At 39.8% G+C, this 20393-nt stretch overlaps 1 protein-coding gene across 11 annotated transcripts in view; it reads right to left on the bottom strand.

Moving 5' to 3' along the window:
- Positions 1–20393, bottom strand: part of Obsc (Obscurin) — a 2548720-nt gene that overhangs the window by 155953 nt on the left and 2372374 nt on the right. For all 11 annotated transcript variants that reach the window (XM_067772951.1, XM_067772955.1, XM_067772952.1 and 8 more), the window contains one exon: positions 16051–16183. In XM_067772951.1, the coding sequence (XP_067629052.1) occupies positions 16051–16183 (133 nt within the window). The remainder of the gene's footprint in view (positions 1–16050; positions 16184–20393) is intronic.

The raw sequence follows: 20393 nt of genomic DNA, 5'->3' as shown, positions 1-20393 counted from the left end.
AAATGAAAAAATCCAAAAAAAATCGGAAAAATCGATGAAATTTCGCAGACTCGAAAATTATTTTTTTGGATATGCGTAATGGAACTTTTTTCCTGAGCCCATCCTATCGAAAAATCGATGGCGTGATATCGGTTAATAAATCGACCCACCCTAGTATGTATACCAAAAAACTTGAGGGGGTATGTAGATTATCAATGATTAGCATAACGGTAGCCCTATAAACTACACCTACAGCTGTATTGCATGCCATTCTACACATACCGCCTGCAGACCTAATGACCAAAGATATCGGGTTAGCCACTGCAACAAGGCGTAAGTCTCGGGCCAGCTTGAGTGCAGCGCCATCTAATATCGGACAAACGGAATATATGGTCCCGTGTCTGAGCTTCGAAAGAGATCTCGGGGCTATAATTCAGCCGAAGGTTTGGAGCAGGGTGCAGAAATGGCAGAACATATTATACACGTTTATAACGATGATGTTCAATTAACGGAAGGGGTCGGGTCTTCTCTTGAATTGTCTCACACAGTACTTCATTGAGAAGTGTCCTGGAATGCAAATAAGCATTGTTAAAAACTTCGCTCAGGCCGGGCCATACATCTATACTGGGTTCCCGGACATTAAGGGATAGAAGGTAACGAAAAGACCGTTGGCAAAGAAGAGTGCAGCACTCGCTGAATTGACGGTAGACGTCCCAATCCGCTTGGGACAAAACAAAAGGAGACAATAGTTGCATATGATCCATCGAAAGGCGTGAACAGAAGCACTGTGCTGCAAAATTTCTAAACTCATGTGTAAATCCTACGATATTAGACTCACAAAATGGCTCATATCTCTGAAGAGAGAAGACTTAAGGCTCCCAATGGGCATTCTGACTGGCCACTGCTTTGTGGCGTTACATGCTTATAAGTAGGCATCGTCAGTCAGCAGATCTAGGAAATGGGAGCTGCAGAAAGAATATGTTGAGCAAGTTCTGTGTTCTTGTCCTACACTAGCCAGGTCAAGGCTCCACCTATAAGGGGCGGCAGACTTCCCAGATCTCGAGGCAGCAATTTAGCTCGGTCCTAGAATACTTCTAGTATTTGCCGAAAGGGCGGAGTTATTCTATAACATAAGTCCTGCCATCTTATTGGGGCTCTTGCGATTGGTCGTCAAAACAAATTCTGGCAACTCTATGAACACATTCAGTCTATGTGACGCCTTTATTGAACGTCCAGTTCAACATAACCAGAAGACGAAAAAATGGAATTGATTTGCGACATAGAAACATTTCCCTTAATCTAGACAAGTAGTTTTCTCAAAAACTAATAGGGTTTCTCTTCCAACTGTATAAACAAATTAAAAAAATTAATTGTTTTACGGTCACGGCAGTGGATTTCTAGTAGAGATCAGCAACTTTACACTGCCATCCATAGCAAAAAGGCAGTAAAATACACTTAATGCCTTTTACCAATTTTAATGCCAATAAATTTCTGCAATTATAATTTACTCATTAAGTGAATAAATACTAACAACTGTTTTTCTTTTATCGGCCTATTGGTAAAGAGTTCCAAGCTCGATTCGAGCTCAAGCCCAGGAAAAATCATTTTTATAATAATTATTTTTTTTAATTTTTCTATAATTGAAAAATTGTTTTTTTTATTTTTGGAATATGAGGCAGACAAATTTTCATACACCTTCCGTAGCTGCGCAGATAGATCGTTTTCGAAGGTTGCTAAAACAAAAACAATTGTTAGAGCAAATGGATACGTCAAAAAGTTATTGACAGTAATCAAAAATTTAACATTATCAGTGATTTGCAACAGATGGCGTAGCGCTCATAAAATATGGTTGGTAAAGAGTAATAGGAGTAGCAATTGGAACTTGGGGGTAGGGAGGTAGGGAATGGCCTGAAGGTTTAACGTGGCCACATAAATCGTTCCCGAGATGGTCGGGCTAGCACCATAATGGTGCTATGGTACCGGAGCGTACCGGATTTGTATCCGGCAAAGGACCATCACATCGATAACACTCCCCAAAGCCTTCGGGGAGCAACCTTATCGCTACAGCAACAACAACAACAGTAGCAATTTATCAGTAAAACCCACCACCGCTGTGTAGCTAAATGGTTAGTGCAGCGTGTTTAAAGCGTATTTACGACGAAGGCTTAGCAACCTTCGAAATTGATCTATCTGCGCAGGTATGGCAGGTGTGTGAAAAGTTTCCTGTCTCCTATTTCAAAAACTAAAAACATTTTTTCAATTTCAGAAAAATTAAAATAACAAAAATTATCATAGCTATCATAAATATTCCGGAATCCATAAATAAATAGCTATTTTAAATTCACAACGAAAGATAAAACAAGATCTTAAAGTTGAAGTTTACTTAAAAGATTATATATGGATGTATGAATGTATTTTCATTTCATATCAGCTTAACATATGTATGTACATCTACATATAATCATATATATTATTTCTAATTGCTGTTTTTATGTACGGGTCCCTTTTTCGCTCTTATTTGGAATCCAAATCTATAAATAAAGTTTTGGTTGTAAAGATGGAAATCCGGGCTATTATCGACCTTTGGGCAATTTTGGTCGTAGTGCTTTTGTTTAGATATATTTTATGAATGGCCGATAAAAACAAAAACAATTGTTATATTTTATTAAAATAATTTGTTAAAAATAAAAGACTGTGAGCACTCAAAAAAATCTATTTTTAATATGGCACTATTGTGAATAGTTGCACTGCATTACCGGCAGTTGCTATCATACGCTAGATGGCAGCGCAAGCTGTAAGTTTTAATTGATTGATAGAACAGCTGATTTATGCAGATATTTGATACGAGACTTTTATATTGGCTGCGCAAGATGCGCACGGGTCCGGCTCGTATATATTATTTCTAATTGCTGTTTTTATGTACCGGGCCTTTTTCGCTCTTATTTCTTAATTCAAATCTATATATAAAATTTTGGTTGTAAAGATGGAGATTCGGGCTATTAGCGAGGTTTAGGCAATTTTGGTTGTAGCGCTTTTGTTTAGATATATTTTATTAATGACCGATAAAAACAAAAACAATTGTTATATTTTATTAAAAGAATTTGTTAAAAATAAACGATTGTGAGCACACAAATAAATTTATTTGTACTATGGCATTATTGTGAATATTTGCATTACCGGCAGTTGGCATACGATAGATGGAAGCGCAAGCTGTAGGTTTTAATTGATTGATAGACCAGCTGATTTCTGTTGATATTTGATAAGATATTGTTATATTGATTGCGTAAGTTGCGCACGGGTCGGCTCGTATCTATAAATCTTATAAAATAAAGGCGCTAAATGTCATTGTTTGCCCATCACTTCACACAGAATACTTCGATTTTAAAACGGTTTTTTGCATTTGAAAGCTTAGAAACGTGAGATGGATATTTTCAATACGATTTGAAGGTATATATTAAAGGGGCGTGGCAAATTGCCAAAATGTAGTAAAAAATCATAAAATTTTAATTTACACAGTCATAATCTCAAAACGGATGTATCGATTGGAATATTTCTACTTTGCAGTAAAACTTTGAAACATTTTCCCTCCTTCTGCTTCAAAAAAAAAAAAAAAAAATATAAAAAAATTACAAAAAAAAATACAAAAAATACTTGATTCCTTTCTAATATGAGCAAAATTCTCTAAACAAAAATTAAATTAATAGATAAACAAATAGGAGGCATAGAAGAATTTGAAAGAATACTCGGCATAGGTGACTTCAAGAACACGCTACTTAAATAGGCTTTCTGTCCTCTAATTACCAATTTAAGAAAAAAAAGCATTTGTATTTATTCATTGCCGAAAAGTTTCGTATTAGCGAATTGGGTATTTACAAATTAAATATGAATTAGGTAATCCTGAATTAAGTAAGTATTAATTAGATATTCATAAATTAAGGAAATATGAATTAGGTATTTATGAAAAACGTAAATATTAATTAGACATTCGCGAACTAATTAAATTTGAATTAGGTATTCCCGAATTACGTAAGTATGAATAAGGTTGAAATGAACTCCGTAAGTTGCATTAGGTATTCACGATTTAACTAAATATGAATTAGATATTTATGGATTAAATATAAATTTGGTATTCATGAGTTAAGTACATATGTATTAGGTATTATTGACCTAAGTATGTATCAGGTATTATGATAAGGAATTAATGAACGAATCCGGTATTTTCAAGTTAGGCATGAGCGAATTAACTATATTTATACTCAGTTGAGCAGAGCTCACAGAGTATATTAACTTTGATTGGATAACGGTTGGTTGTACAGGTATAAAGGAATCGAGACAGATATAGAATTCCATACATCAAAATCATCAGTATCGAAAAAAAATTTGATTGAGCCATGTCCGTCCGTCTGTCCGTTAACACGATAACTTGAGTAAATTTTGAGGTATCTTGATGAAATTTGGTATGTAGGTTCCTGGGCACTCATCTCAGATCGCTATTTAAAATGAACGAAATCGGACAATAACCACGCCCCCTTTTTCGATATCGAAAATTTCGAAAAACCGAAAAAATTCGATAATTCATTGCCAAAGACGGATAAAGCGATTAAACTTGGTACGGGGATTGACCTTATGACGTAGAATAGAAAATTAGAAAAATTTTGGACAACGGGCGTGGCACCGCCCACTTTTAAAAGAAGCTAATTTAAAAGTTTTGCAATCTGTAATTTGGCAGTCGTAAAACTTAATTCAAAACAAGTAAGGAAGGATAAGTTCGGGTGTAACCGAACATTACATACTCAGCTGAGAGCTTTGGAGACAAAATAAGGGAAAATCACCATGTAGGAAAATGAACCTAGGGTAACCCTGGAATGTGTTTGTACGAAATGGGTATCAAATGGAAGGTATTAAAGAGTATTTTAAAAGGGAGTCGGCCTTAGTTCTAAAGGTGGACCAGGGGGTGACTCTAAAATGTATTTGTACGATATGGGTATGAAATGAATAGTGTTAATGAGTATTTTAAAATGGAGTGGGCCTTAGTTCTATATGTGGACGCTTTTTCCAGATATCGCCATATAGGTGGACCAGGGGTGACTCTATAATGTGATTGTACGATATGGGTATCAAATTAAAGGTATTAATGAGGGCTTTGAAAGGAAGTAGCTCTTAGTTGTATATGTGAAGGTTTTTTCGAGATATCGACCAAAATGTGGACCAGGGTGACCCAGAACATCATCTGTCGGGTACCGCTAATTTATTTATATATGTAATACCACGAACAGTATTCCTGCCAAGATTCCAACGGCTTTTGATTGCGCCCTGCGGAACTTTTTCATTTTTTTCTACTTAATATGGTAGGTGTTACACCCATTTTACAAAGTTTTTTCTAAAGTTATTTTTTGCGTCAATAAACCAATCAAATTACCATGTTTCATCCCTTTTTTCATATTTGGTATAGAATTATGGCATTTTTTCATTTTTCGTAATTTTCGATTTTCGGCCATTTTTTGTACCAAGATAAAGTGAGTTCAGATAAGTACGCGAACTGAGTTTAGTAAAGATATATCGGTTTTTGCTCAAATTATCGTTTTAACGGCCGAGAGGAAGGACAAACGGTCGACTGTGCATAAAAACTGGGCGTGGCTTCAACCGATTTCGCCCATTTTCGCAGGCATAGAGTCTATGCCTCTACCAAATTTCAGAAGGATTGGTAAATTTTGGTTCGACTTATGGCATTAAAAGCATTCTAGACAAACTAAATGAAAAAGGGCGGAACCACGCCCGTTTTGAAATTTTCTTTTATTTTTGTATTTTGTTGCACCATATCATTACTGGAGTTGAATGTTGGCATAATTTACTTATATACAGTAAAGATATTAAATTTTTTATTAAAATTTGACTTAAAAAAAATTTTTTTTTAAAAGTGGGCGTGTTCTTCATCCGCTTTTTCTAGTTTTTATTTAGCACATATATAGTAATAGTAGTAATGTTCCTGCCAAATTTCATCATCTTATCTTCAATGACTGCCAAATTACAGCTTGCAAAACTTTTAAATTACCTTCTTTTAAAAATGGGCGGTGCCACACCCATTGTCCAAAATTTTACTAATTTTCTATTCTGCGTCATAAGTTCAACTCACCTACCAAGTTTCATCGTTTTACCCATCTTTGGTATTGAATTATCGCACTTTTTCGGTTTTTCGAAATAGTCCGATATCGTTCATTTTAAATAGCGATCTGAGATGAGTGCCCAAGAACCTACATACCAAATTTTCATCAAAATACCTCAAAATTTACTCAAGTTATCGTGTTAACGGACAGACGGACGGACGGACGGACATGGCTCAATCAAATTTGTTTTCGATACTGATGATTTGGATATATGGAAGTCTATATCTATCTCGATTCCTTTATACCTGTACAACCAACCGTTATCCAATCAAAGTTAATATACTCTGTGAGCTCTGCTCAACTGAGTATACAAATATAGAAAGTGATAACCCTGACCGAGATAAGAATCTTTGTCTAGATGCAAGAAAAATAACAAAGTCACTAAACAAATGCATATCGACTTCCATCAATATAAGGTATATTTGCCAAATTGCCAGAGGCAAATATCATAACCAAGATTGATTTAAAGGATGAAATATTGCAAATTCCTTTGGAGGATAAAGCCAAGCAAATTACAGCATTTACTGTGCCTGGATGTGCTTTGTATCAATTTGTAGTGATGCCGTTTGATTTATGTAACACTGCGCAAACAACGTCTCATTTAATGGACGAAATTATTCCAGCTGACTTACGAATTTGTGTGTTTAGTTATTTATATGATTTTTGCATCGTTTCAGATACCTTTGAATCCCATTTGTCGATTCTTGTCAGAATAGCTGAACAATTTAGAAAGGCGAATTTAACAATAAATAAGAGACATAACTTATGAGATAACAGAGGTTTTGTCGACCAAACGTAAATTTGTTTGGACTGAAGCGGCTCAATCAGCCTTTGAGAAAATTAAAGAACTTTTGATATCTGCTCCAGTTTCGCCGAATCCCGATTTTTCGAAAAAGTTTTTTTGTGCATTGCGACGCTAGCAATTACGGAATAGGTGCCCTGTTAATACAGCTAGATAGTGAAGGAAATGAACGCCCAATAGCTTTTATGTTAAGAAAATTTAACTCGGCACAATGGAAGCAATATAACTCTTTAGGTGATATGTAGAAATGCAGGGATTTGAAATTATTACATACCATTGGAGCCTCGTGCGGCTTATGAGACAAAAAAAAAAAACAGTGGATATTTTCAGGAAGCCATAGAAAAGATAAAGACAATGTAGTTCCGATTCCCTATCGAAAATGCATTGCGAAGAACTGCATGTATTAGAGATAGAATCAGAAGTCGATTTGGATTCTGAACAATTTGCTAGTCCAGAATATGAAGCATTAAAATCGAAGATTTTGAAAAACCGCAAAAAATTTTCAGATGTTAAGGTTGTTTATAATTTCGTTTACATTCGGACAGAAACACTCTGATGGTACACCTGTCACGGGAATCATGTTCGTGGAAACTTTGGATACCCAGCGAACTTTGTTAAGATTTCATTTCGCATGTACACGAAACACCTGCTTCTTCTCACATTGGGATACATCAGACATTAGAGCTGTTTTATTGGCCAGGTCTACGTAGGGAATAGCGAGGTACATATGTAAAGCTACAAAAGCCTGCGAACACCGATGGGAAATCAAGTCATCACAGATCGACCTTTTCCAAAGAATTTATGTCGATATCCTAGGACCTTATCTAAGAAACAAAGCAGGTCATATTTGACTATTGATTGTCTTGGATCACATGTCGAAGTTCTACTGGCTTTGTCCGCTAAAACAATTTACGTCTTCTGCTATCATCGAATTTTAACTCATTATTTGTGATTTCATGTTTTTTGAAAACAACTAAAATAAAAAACAAAGAATCTGTTAAATAAAGACTTATGTATTTACGTTTAAGTGAAATTTGCTACAAAAAATGGGCCGGTCAAAAATTAATTCCATTTAAGATTTTTTTGTACGCTACAAATTATTTTGGAACAATTTTTTAGGATTTTGGTAGAGACTATTATAGGTAAGCGGCAACAATGGGGAACCATATTTGTATGTAGGTGAAACATTTGTGCTTTCGAATTTAGCGAGTATACATAAAATTTGAAATTCACATTAGAAAACTTAGATAATTGTTCCCAAAGACGGCGCGCTTGTGCATAAAAGTTTAGGTCTTTGAAATTAGCATTAAAACACTTAGATAATTGTTCCCAAAGATGGCGCGCTTGTGCACGAAAATGACGTACGATATTTGTATGAATTGTTTGAATTTATAAAAAACTTTTTCTATTAATTATAAACAAATAGAGTAATATTTGTTAACAAAAATAGGCCTATGCACTTCGGCTGATCAATACGAATCGATTCACATAACCTTTATATGATTTTACGTATGCTAAGTATGCGAAACAGCCTGTCAATTGATTGTATGGAAATTTTGTTAGCGTATTAATATATAGATATTTATATTATAATCGCATATCTAAGTGCCATTTACCCCATACAATAGTTTTGTATTCTATATATGTATATCATTCCACACTATTATATTATATTTTACAGAATGCTTTACCTTTTTTTTCTTACATATTAATCTAAATTATGTTAATTTTAAGTTGAAATGTTACATTGTAAGAAAAGAATGAATGAATAAATCTCTCTCTCTCTCTCTCTGTACGTTAAGTAAAATAATTAATGAACTGTTAAAAACAAATTTAAGCATTCCTGAATTTGTACATACATATAATATTGTCTAATAATGTAAAGTAAGTATTTTATATATATATATATTATATTTTCCAAATTTTATATTACTAATACAAATAGAAGGGTGGGGCCGTGTGTAGAAGTCCACGAAAGTGGGGAAAGCTTCTGACCTGGGAATGGCCAGAGCGATTCTTTTGCATGCGGTTCAAGCAGCTCACTACTGCCGGTCGTATGCGGCCAATTATCCTCTGGGTAGCCGCTAAACACCCGTTTAGCGGTGAGCTAATGTGAGAAGGCGACAACCTGGCTAAGCCACTCTGACATAATCGGTTTAAGGGCTAGCCGGGGGAGATCTCATCGGCAGCGTCTGTACACCTCTAGGTGCGGCTGCAAGCGGGCGTCTGTCTTGGAGCAAGCGGCTCGCTATATAAACGTGCCAAGTAATATTTTCACCCCCGCTGAGCGGGTTGTGCGCTGGGCTTGGGACCCGCCACGTAAAACAATACTCCAATGAAATATAACAACAAGCCTCGGATAAATACACTCTCTATTGATGACGACCATGGCAAACGTTTGAAGGACAATGAATTGAGGGCATGCACCTGGAACGTCCGCTCCCTGAATGGGATTGGTGCAGATGCCCGGCTGGTTGAGAAATGCGTTGGACGAAGCAAGAAAGAAAGAAGATAAAAAATTGTGACATATATTGGAGTGGCCATGCGAATAAGCGCAGTTTCGGCGTCGGATTCGTGGTGGGAGAGAGACTTTGTCGCCAAGTGCTGGCGTTCACGCCTGTGGACGAGCGTCTCGCCGCTATCCGAATAAAAGCAAAATTTTTTAATATATCATTCATCTGCGCCCATGCGCCGACAGAGGAGAAAGACGATGAGGTGAAAGACACTTTTTATGAACAATTAGAACGCACATACGAGCGCTGCCCCCGTCATGATATAAAAGTCGTGCTTGGCGACTTTAACGCCAGGGTGGGCAAAGAAGGTGTTTTTGGCCCAACAGTCGGAAAGTTCAGCCTACACAATGAAACTTCTCCTAACGGACTGAGGCTGATTGACTTTGCCGGTGCTCGAAACATTGTCATATCCAGCACGAGGTTCATGCATAAAAAGATACATCAAGCTACATGGCTGTCTCCTGATCGAAATACTCGCAATCAGATCGATCACGTTGTGATAGACGGACGGCATGCCTCCAGTGTTTTAGATGTGCGCACGATCCGAGGACCTAACATCGACTCGGACCATTATCTCGTTGCAGCCAAAATACGCACCCGCCTCAACGCGGCTAAAACCAAGGAACAAAAAACACAAGGAAAGCTAGACGTCGGAAAGCTTCAATCACAACAGACTGCCAATGATTTCGCAACTCGACTCTCACACCTGCTCTCTGAGAGCACAACTCATCCTGAAGGAATACAGGAGCAGTGGGAGCATATTTCAAAGCACTTCCTATGCCTCCGAGGAAAAAATTGGTTACCGGCGACCACGAAAAAACAACTGGTACGATGAAGAATGCCGCGTTGCAACTGAAAGAAAAGACGCTGCGTACAGGGCTACGTTAAATGCGTGCGTGACAAGAGGAGTGTGTGAACGCTATCGTGAGTTAAAAAAGGAAGCGAGACGCCTTTTCAGGAAGAAAAAAGCAGAAGCAGAAAGGCGTGAGTGCGAGGAGCTTGTGCTGCTAGCCACCAGGAATAACGCCCGAAAATTTTACCAAAAAATACGGCGACAGACGGAAGGTTTTAAGACCGGGGCAAACTCCTGTAGGAACGAAAACGGCGACCTTGTAACTGATGTCCAGAGAGTGCTTAGATTATGGAGGGAACACTTCTCTGTTCTCCTAAATGGAGGCAGCAATTCAGCGCGCAGAGATGAAGAACCCGATCCCGCAATCGATGATGATGGAATATATGTCCCCCCGCCCGATTATGACGAAGTTAGAATAGCAATAACCAGATTGAAAAACAACAAGGCCGTGGGCGCTGATGGATTGCCTGCAGAGCTATTCAAGTTCGGCGGCGAGGATTTGGTAAGGCGCATGCAGCAGCTTCTTAGCAAAATATAGGCGGACGAAAGCATGCCCGACGGTTGGAATCTAAGTGTTCTTTGCCCAGTCCACAAGAAGGGGGATACTGCAAAATGCACCAACTATCGTGGAATCAGCCTTCTTAATATCGCATATAAGGTCCTTTCAAGTGTATTGTGCGAAAGATTGAAGCCCACCGTGAACCGGCTGATTGGACCTTATCAGTGCGGCTTCAGACCCGGTAAATATACCATCGACCAGATTTTCACAATGCGCCAAATCTTGGAAAAAACCCGTGAAAAGAGAATCGATACACATCACCTCTTCGTCGACTTTAAAGCCGCCTTCGACAGCACGAAAAGGAGCTGCCTATATGCCGCTATGTCAGAATTTGGTTTCCCCGCAAAACTTATACGGCTGTGCAAAATGACGTTGAGCAACACCATCAGCTCAGTCAGAATTGGGAAGGACCTCTCCGAGCCGTTCGAAACTAAACGAGGTTTCAGACAGGGTGACCCCCTGTCGTGCGATTTCTTTAATTTGATGCTGGAGAAAATTATACTAGCTGCAGAACTTAACCGCACTGGAACAATATACTATAAAAGCGTGCAATTACTGGCATATGCTGATGACATTGATATCATCGGCCTAAACACCCGCGCTGTTAGTTCTGGGTTTGATGGTGAATGAGGCCAAACGAAGTACCTGCTGTCATCGAGAAAAGAGTCAGCGCATATGCGCCTTGGCAACCACGCTACTGTTGGCAGCCATAATTTCGAAATAGTAAAACACTTCGTTTATTTGGGAACCAGCATCAACACTAGCAACAACATCAGCACTGAAATCCAGTGAAGAATCAATCTTACCAATAAATGCTACTTTGGACTAGGCAGGCAGCTGAAAAGTAAAGTCCTCTCTCGGCGAACGAAAATCATACTCTACAAGTCACTTATCTTACCCGTCCTGCTATATGGGGCAGAAGCATGGACCATGACAACAGCAGATGAAGCGGCTTTGGGAGTGTTCGAGAGAAAAGTTATTCGAAAGATTTATGGACCTCTACGCGTTTGCGATGGCGAGTACCGAAGAAGATTTAATGATGACCTGTACGAGCTATACGCAGACATCAACATAGTCCAGCGAATTAAAACGCAGCGGCTGCGCTGGCTAGGCCATGTTATGCGAATGAAAGATGATGCTCCGGCCAAGAAAGTGTTTCTATCGGAACCCGCCTATGGAAGCAGAGCTAGAGGGCGGCCTCCACTCCGTTGGAAGGACCAGGTGGAAAACGATTTAAACTCCCTTGGTGTGACCAATTGGCGCCGGTTGGCGGAGCGAAGGAGCGAAGGAGCGACTGGCGCGCCTTGTTGGACGGCCATAACCGTTTAGACGGTTAAGCGCCAATTAAGTAAGTAAGTATGTAATACATAATTAGCAGGTAAGCAAAATTAAAAGGTATTCCCATTTCTGTCAAAGGGGACAACAAAGAAAAAAAATATTAAATTGCAATTGAAGTTTTGTTATTATATATTACTAATATATAATTAGCATTAAGAAAAATAAACGGGTATCCCATTTTTGTCAAAGAGGAAAGAAAAAAAGGAAAAGAATACGAAAACCCGTTTTTATATAAGTAGTATGTAAGAAAAAGGTTGGAGGGTGGAGCCGTGTGTAGAAGTCCACGAAAGTGGGGAAAGCTTCTGACCACCATTTTCCTGAGAATGGCCAGAGCGATGCTTTTGCATGCGGTTCAAGCAGCTCACTACTGCCGGTCGCTTGCGGCCAAGTCTCCTCTGGGTAGCCGCTAAACATCCGTTTAGCGGTGAGCTAATGTGAGAAGGCGACAACCTGGCTAGGCCACTCTGACATAATCGGTTTAAGGGCTAGCCGGGGGAGATCTCATCGGCAGCGTCTGTACATCTCTAGGTGCGGCTGCAAGCGGTCGTCTGTATTGAAGCAAGTGGCTCGCTATATAAACGTGCCAAGTAATATTTTCAAACCCGCTGAGCGGGTTGTGCGCTGGGCTTGGGACCCGCCACGTAAAACCATACTCCAATGAAATATAACAAGCCTCGGATAAATACAGTCTCTATTGATGACGACCATGGCAAACATTTGAAGGACAATGAATTGAGGGCATGCACCTGGAACGTCCGCTCCCTGAATGGGATTGGTGCAGATGCCGGGCTGGTTGGTGTCCTTGTCAAGGCTAAATCTGACATCACCGCCATCCAAGAAATGCGTTGGACGAAGCAAGGAAGAAAGAAGATCAAAAATTGTGACATCTATTGGAGTGGCCATACGAATAATCGCAGTTCCGGCGTCGGATTCGAGGTGGGAGAGAGACTTTGCCGACAAGTGCTGGCGTTCACACCTGTGGACGAACGTCTCGCCGCTATCCGAATAAAAGCAAAATTTTTTAATATATCATTCATCTGCGCCCATGCGCCGACAGAGGAGAAAGACGATGAGGTGAAAGACACTTTTTATGAACAATTAGAACGCACATACGAGCGTTGCCCCCATCACGATATAAAAGTCGTGCTTGGTGACTTAAACGCCAGGGTGGAAGGCGTTTTTGGCCCTACAGTCGGAAAGTTCAGCCTACACAATGAAAATTCTCCTAACGGACTGAGGCTCATTGACTTCGCCGGTGCTCGAAAAATGGTCATATTCATCACGAGGTTCATGCATAAAAAGATACATCAAGCTACATGGCTATTTCCTGATCGAAATACTCGCAATCATATCGATCACGATGTGATAGACGGACGGCGTCGTGTCAATAAGAGGGAACTGTATGAATGAGTTAGAGGATACCTTTACTGGCAGAAAATCAGTTTATCACCAGAAGGACATACAAGTAGGACAACCTTTTAACTTTAGTTCGTTTTAAAACTTAAAGAAATAAGCGCATAATTATTATTATCAGGATTAGAATTCCCGGAATTTATAAAGCAAAACACGCGTATGTATTATGAACCACCGGGTGCTAATCGACCTCAGCAATATTCTCGTAATTGAAATTTTCGTCTCTTGATATTTTCCTTAAAATTCGTAATCAAGGGTTATGTACATAAGTACACATATCTATATGCATACATACATATGATTGTGAACTCTACAAAAAAAAAAAAGATTAAAGAATTTCTTGTATGTCACTTAAATGCCCATTTACACATCTCTTAATTGATTTGCACAAGAAACAAACGAAAAAGACCGTAAAATAAGAGCGGGATCACTTAGTAAACTCATTTTGTCCCTTAAATATACTTTTAATAATCAATTATAATTAATAGTTAATAAGAACAAAAGCAGCACGACTACACAGCGGTGACGCCTCGTCGCTACGTGGGGAACGGCGAATCCTGTAAGTAAATTTATTTTTTTTTTCTACAATGTATATCGTTTTATATCTCTATCGCTATTCATTCATAAGTACAGAAATATGTGTGCAGGCGAATAGGCGCGATTGAGCCTTAGTGCAATGTGTTTTTTTTTCTTGTTGTTGCAAACCACTACGGAGAGTGATCGCCGGTTTCACATATTTGGATGTACATATGAATGCAGTGGCTGATTAACATTTTTGTTGTGTGAGAACTCTGCCAATTTTCTCTGACAACTATTGATATAAGCTGGCGGGCATGGCGCAAAATTTGCTTGATGGTTACCTAGCAACGTGTAGTTGTGTGTGTATCGGGCGATGTCGTGTTCACACGTATTTCTTGTCGGCTTCGCGGTGATGAAAATCAAAATTTTTAGATTTTTTCGCTTGACAGCTGGTCTATTTGATCGTGGCCGACGTGGTTGACAAGCATTATTGTGTTAGTTTTGTGAGAACGTGCAATGAGAAAGATCGCGGAAGAACAAGATTTTACGTTGCGGTTTATTGAAACCTACGAATGCAAAGGTCGGATGGAAAAAAAAAATTGCCAAAATCGGTAATGATACTTTTTCTAAAAGTTTTGTCACTATTCATGGTATCCAATATAAAAGCTGATTAAAACATAGCTTATGCGACGAATATTAGACCTTGTGAATTACCCAAGAAATTTATCTACTTCCATAAGATGGTAAACCAAAAATTAATTTAAACCAAAGAATTCCGCCGGTCCTATTAAACAGACACCTCTATTTCTCGGGCAAAAGTTGCCTGAAAGTGAGTGCCCTACTAAAGGTGTCACTGTATTTTTCCAACGATCGGCTTTTGTGTACTGTGAGAGTGTAATGCCGTTTTTCCTGCATTACAAGTATTTTCTATATGCACCACACTGTAACCAATGCACTGCCCCTATTACATAAGCCACCACTGTAACAGCTGGCTGTAAGCGAATGACTGTCACTGACAAACGCAAGTAATAATGGGCAAGAATTCCACTCACGCACCGATCGTCTAGCTAAGACGGCGTTTAATTCTCAACCTTTTCATATCCACCTTCCGTGTCCACCGACTCAACGGAATCCACCAACCGTATTCACCGACCCGCCGTAATCCACCAAATTGTAAACCAGGGACTTGTATCGGTTTCACCAACCTTCGGTTGCTTGGAAATCGATCCAACGATCCACCTGCCCTGTCCACCGAATCACCGGAATCCACCAGTCATATGCATCGACCCGCCGTAATACACCAACTTGCAACCAGGGACTTGTATCGGTTTCACCAACCTTCGGTTGCTTGGAAATCGATCCAACGATCCACCTGCCGTATTCTCCGATCCGTCGGAATCCACCAAATTGTCAACCAGCGACGTGTATCGGTGTCACCAACCTTGGGTTGATTGGAAACCGATCCAACGCTCCACCAGCCATATCCACCGGCCCGCTGCAATCCGCCAGCTGGCCACTTGTGACGTGCATCGATTCCACCGACCTCCGGTTGTTTGGGGAAATCGATCCACCGACTCACCAACCTTCGGTTACAGTCCACCTTCCATCCTTCGGCCAGGTCTACCTCTCTGCAACGGTATGTGTGTGTTTTACCAAAATACCAACAACAAATCGACGTGTGGTCATTTCAAGATGAAATAGGTGTCCTTTTTCGACTCTGGATTGGCTGAGTGCAACCCCAGCCTTCGACGAAACCCACTTTACAAGAGATTTTAATTATTGCAACAAAATTTAGAAACTCACTACATTGCCATATGAAATTAACATCTAGAAAATTTGGCGAGTATCGAGTATGTTGTGTCGTTGCCATAATTAGCAACCTTTCTGACATCCTACATAAGAGTACTTACCGACCAATCAACGTTGTCATTTAGAGCGAAAGATGGTGATCTTCTATGAGCAACTTTCATGTATTCACGCAATCTCACGGGAAAGCTTACATCGCGAAGTTGAAGCAAATATGTATCTGGGCCATATTGATAGCTGAAAGAAATAATAATAATTCATTATTGAAATATATGTAGGAAAATGGGTAGCATAAAAAACAAGGGCTAAACTCAGCAAAAAACAAGTAAGGGTGGGACTGTCTACGTCTGTGCTGAAGAACTCATACCTTTTATATATGGAGATGAATAATAATTTGATCAAATTCCAAAAATTCCTTTTAATTTTTCCTAAAAATTTGCGGGACGTGACCTACATGTTATATGCCAACTCCAAACGACATCTGCAAAGCAGATGAGTTTTTACTGAGAAGATTTTCATGGCAGAAATACACTCGGAGTGCTTGCCACATCACTGCCGGGGGCGAACCCATTTAGAAAAACTTTCTTCTAATTGAAAGAACTTGTTTCTAAGATTTTGATGTTGCTTTGACGGGTCGGAGCACGGATTTTTTTCGCGAAGTTCCTCCCAAAATGGTTCTCTGGATCTGCCCATGGATTTGAACATACATATTGTGACGAATATTAGCAACACTAAGGGATACTATCATTTCTAAGCCGATACTAAGCAGTCACATATGTACAGGCAAGCAGCGGAGAGATACGCACAAACACATGCATATTTCTGAGATACTCACAAAAGTATGCAATCTTGAGCGAACTAGTAAATTCTAGAAGGAGAAACGCCTAGAAGTATGCGAACGAGGAAAACAAAGAGTATAAAAGCAGCACAAGCTGAAGCATGAGCAATCAGTTTGATTTAAGCACGCTATCAGTTGCGAAGTATAAGTGTTATTGTGAAAGTAGTCTATTAAAGACCATTTTGCATTTTTGAATATTGGAGTTATTTATCCAACAGTTTAGCGATATGATCGTTAGTAATTGTCTGATCAACGCCCCAGATTCATGAGGATGACTAGTACCTAGGACCTACCTAATTATTTTCTAGCTTTTAGTATTATTATTGCTTCATGCAAGTATTGTTTTCAATAAAACCGTTTAACTTAAAATTTTTTTTATTTATTTATTTTATTTTCAAGTTTTTAGTCTTTATTTAATTGCCTATTATTTCTTATTCTATTTAGTTCATTTAGTGACTCATTATTACAAGGACTCTTTCCTGACAATTTGTTACAATCTAAGTCCTCAATACATAATCCTTCCAAAGACTTTACTCGGCTCTGCGCCACGTATGCTTGTCCCTCCTCCAACTCCAATCTATTTTGATGTCACTTCTACCGGACTGTATGTAATATTTGTTCCAAATATGAGCCAAATCGGACATCATAGGTCGCTTTCTATTTATGTATGTATTATGTGTTCCAAATATGAACCAAATCGGACCACAAATACGATTTTTTTTGAGTATCTCGATCTTTGCGCCACCTAGAGGCGATTTTTTCATAGGTCGCTTTCTATTTTGTATGTATTATGTGTTCCAAATATGAGCCAAATCGGACCGCAAATACGATTTTTGTGAATATCTCGATCCTTGCGCCACCTAGCGGCGATCTTTTCTATAGGCCGCTTTCTATTCTTGTATGTATTATGTGTTCCAAATATGAGCCAAATCAGGCCACAAATACTATTTTTGTGAATATCTCGATCCTTGGCCACCTATCGTCTATTTTTTTTCATATGTCGCTTTCTATTCATGTATGTATTATGTGTTCCAAATATGAGCCAAATCGGATCACAAATACGATTTTTGTGAATATCTCGATCCTTGCGCCACCTAGCGGCGAGTTTTTCTTATTATTGCATTGTTATCGGGTTCTGAACTACATTCCAAGTTTCAAGCTTGTAGATTATCGGGAAGTTACTTAAATTTAATTTACAAAATTCCTGCCAGCCAGCCAACCAGCCATCCAACCAACCAGCCTGTCAAGTTCAGCTAAATAAAACCGTTTAAAAATAATAGCACCTCAAATTTAGTAAAGCACAAATGCTATATAAGTTCAAAAAGGTGTGGCTCGACTCCGGAAGAAAAAATTGAAACTTATGTGGAAACAAAAAAAAAGTGTATAGAGTAACTTACCGAATGGAGTGTGCAAAATTGCCGACCTTTCGGAATAGTTGAGGACGTCGGTTTAAATAATTTCGCGGAGTTTTTAATAGAGGTAGGTGCGAAATTTGGTGCGAGTGTTAATTTGGAAACGTTACTACCTCATCCGACGACGATTTCGAGAAATATCACTCGTTTATATAAAATACAGTTTGAAAACCTTAAGGCGGAAATAAAAAAACATAAAAGATATTGGATATGATCTCACGTCAGACATTTGGACTGATGACTACTATCACACTTCATTTGTTTGCTGAACGATGCACTACGTAAGAGAAGGACAAAATAAGATGCTAGGCGTAAAATCGATGAAGGGTGAACCTTGCACATGTAAGTGTTTTTTTTTCTAAATACAATATTCTTTTAGAAAGTTACTCAGAAGAGAGTGTAAGAAATATAATTTCCAGATGTGAACATAAGAAATAAAATAAGCGAATTGCTGAACATTTTTGATTTCGAACTGAGCGAGCGTGTAATTGTTGTTACAGACAGGGGAACAAATATGTTAGCAGCGTTTCGACGAAATAATGACATAAATTGTTTCAACCATTTGTTGCACAATACTATTGAGAAATCAATTAATGAGCAGCCGCAAGTATCAGAAATATGTAGTAAATGCACAGGACTAGTGAAATATTTCAAAAAAAAAAAAAATTGTTGTGATTCTATCCTGAATATCTCTTTAGAGCTTTTCTCCCACACGCTGGAACACAATTTACTATTTACTGGATTCGGTAGCAAAAAAATGGATTGAAATTACCAATATTTTGACAGAAAAAAAATAAGATTCATTTAGGCTGGCACAAATCCTTGGGCTGAGCCCTCCCAGAGGGTGCCGGCTGGTAATATGCACAACAGTTTCCCCTTCCAGGGGAGTGCTAGCTAAGTTTAGGAATCATTTCCATTTGTGCCCAGCTCCTTAATAGCTCAGGCATATGGAAATGGTTTTTAAACGTGGCCTCAAGGTGGGAACCGGACCACGCCCAGTTGAAAAGGTGGTCCACCCATAATCCAGGGTGTTATGCGATTCCGTGCCCATTGGATGATTTGCAGTCAGGGGCATCCGACTGTATTCTTACGGAGCCTCCCGGATACCGGTCCAACGCCGGGAGTAACGGCGACTTGCTGCGGTATGGGGCTCTACCGCAGTCGACCGCATTGTTTCCCCTATCCCTTAACTTTCAGGCTGCCGAACGGTCTCACCTTAGTAGGCAGCTGACGAACCAGATGTGACATGAACAACAAAAACCTGGCCTCGGATCCCTGCACGGGTAAAGATGCCGCCCTTGCACTAGGCATTAAAAAAGTCCACGATTCGTGGGAAACCGCACAGACGGCGCCGGCCAGGCCTTCACGGCAACAAAATCTTCGGCCACCTGTGCAAGCTAGCGGAAGAACTAAACCCCTTGATGGCAAGTCCAATTCCGCAGCAGCCGGCAAAGCTAGCCCTAAAGAGGGAACGCAACGTCCGACTGAGCAAGCACAGGAGGCCCGTCCTACGCCCGTACCGGGCACCTCTTGTCAGCAAATGGCTGGTAACAGCACTAAATCCTCCACGGACAAAAGTACTGCCTCCACCGCTGCAAAGCTACCTCGCAAGCCGGCTGAACCCCTTGAGGGTTCCAAGGCAAATAAGCGAACCCCGATTTCGGTCCGCAACCAGCGGAACATTCGCAATGCCGTCAAAATCGTTGAGAAACTTGGCAACTCTCCCAGCGACAAGTTGACGGCAGAGCAAAAAATCTCTCTGGCCTGGGCCAGGAAAATTATTGCTGCCAAGAAGAGCAGCAACAACAACCCCCCCCCTCTTCTTCTTCTGCCGCCAAACTACCTTCTGACCCGAAGATGCCGGCCATAAAGAGACAAAGGTCTATGGGAAATGCCTCGAGCGATCCCAAAAGGCACCGTCCTTCGACCTCTACTCCCCCTGCCATGACCAAAACCTTCAGCGAGGCGGCTAAGGCCAACTTTACGCTGGCGGTTTAGAATCGCGGTCACCCGGATGGGAACATTACCCCGGATAACTGGAACGATGTCCTTAACGGCCTTGTCAAGATCTTTAAGGACATCATGACCAAGTATCCGGGGCCGGCTCCCACTATCCGTGATGCCGGCTGGTACCAGGGTAGGGTCAAGCTTGTTTACTGCGCCGAAGAACGCTCGTGGAAGCTCTAAAAACTCGCCA

Source organism: Eurosta solidaginis, chromosome 3 (assembly GCF_040869045.1).
Source record: "Eurosta solidaginis isolate ZX-2024a chromosome 3, ASM4086904v1, whole genome shotgun sequence".
NCBI classification, from domain to species: domain Eukaryota; kingdom Metazoa; phylum Arthropoda; class Insecta; order Diptera; family Tephritidae; genus Eurosta; species Eurosta solidaginis.
Note: the sequence above shows the minus strand (reverse complement) of the source record. Positions and strands in the feature narration are given on the sequence as shown.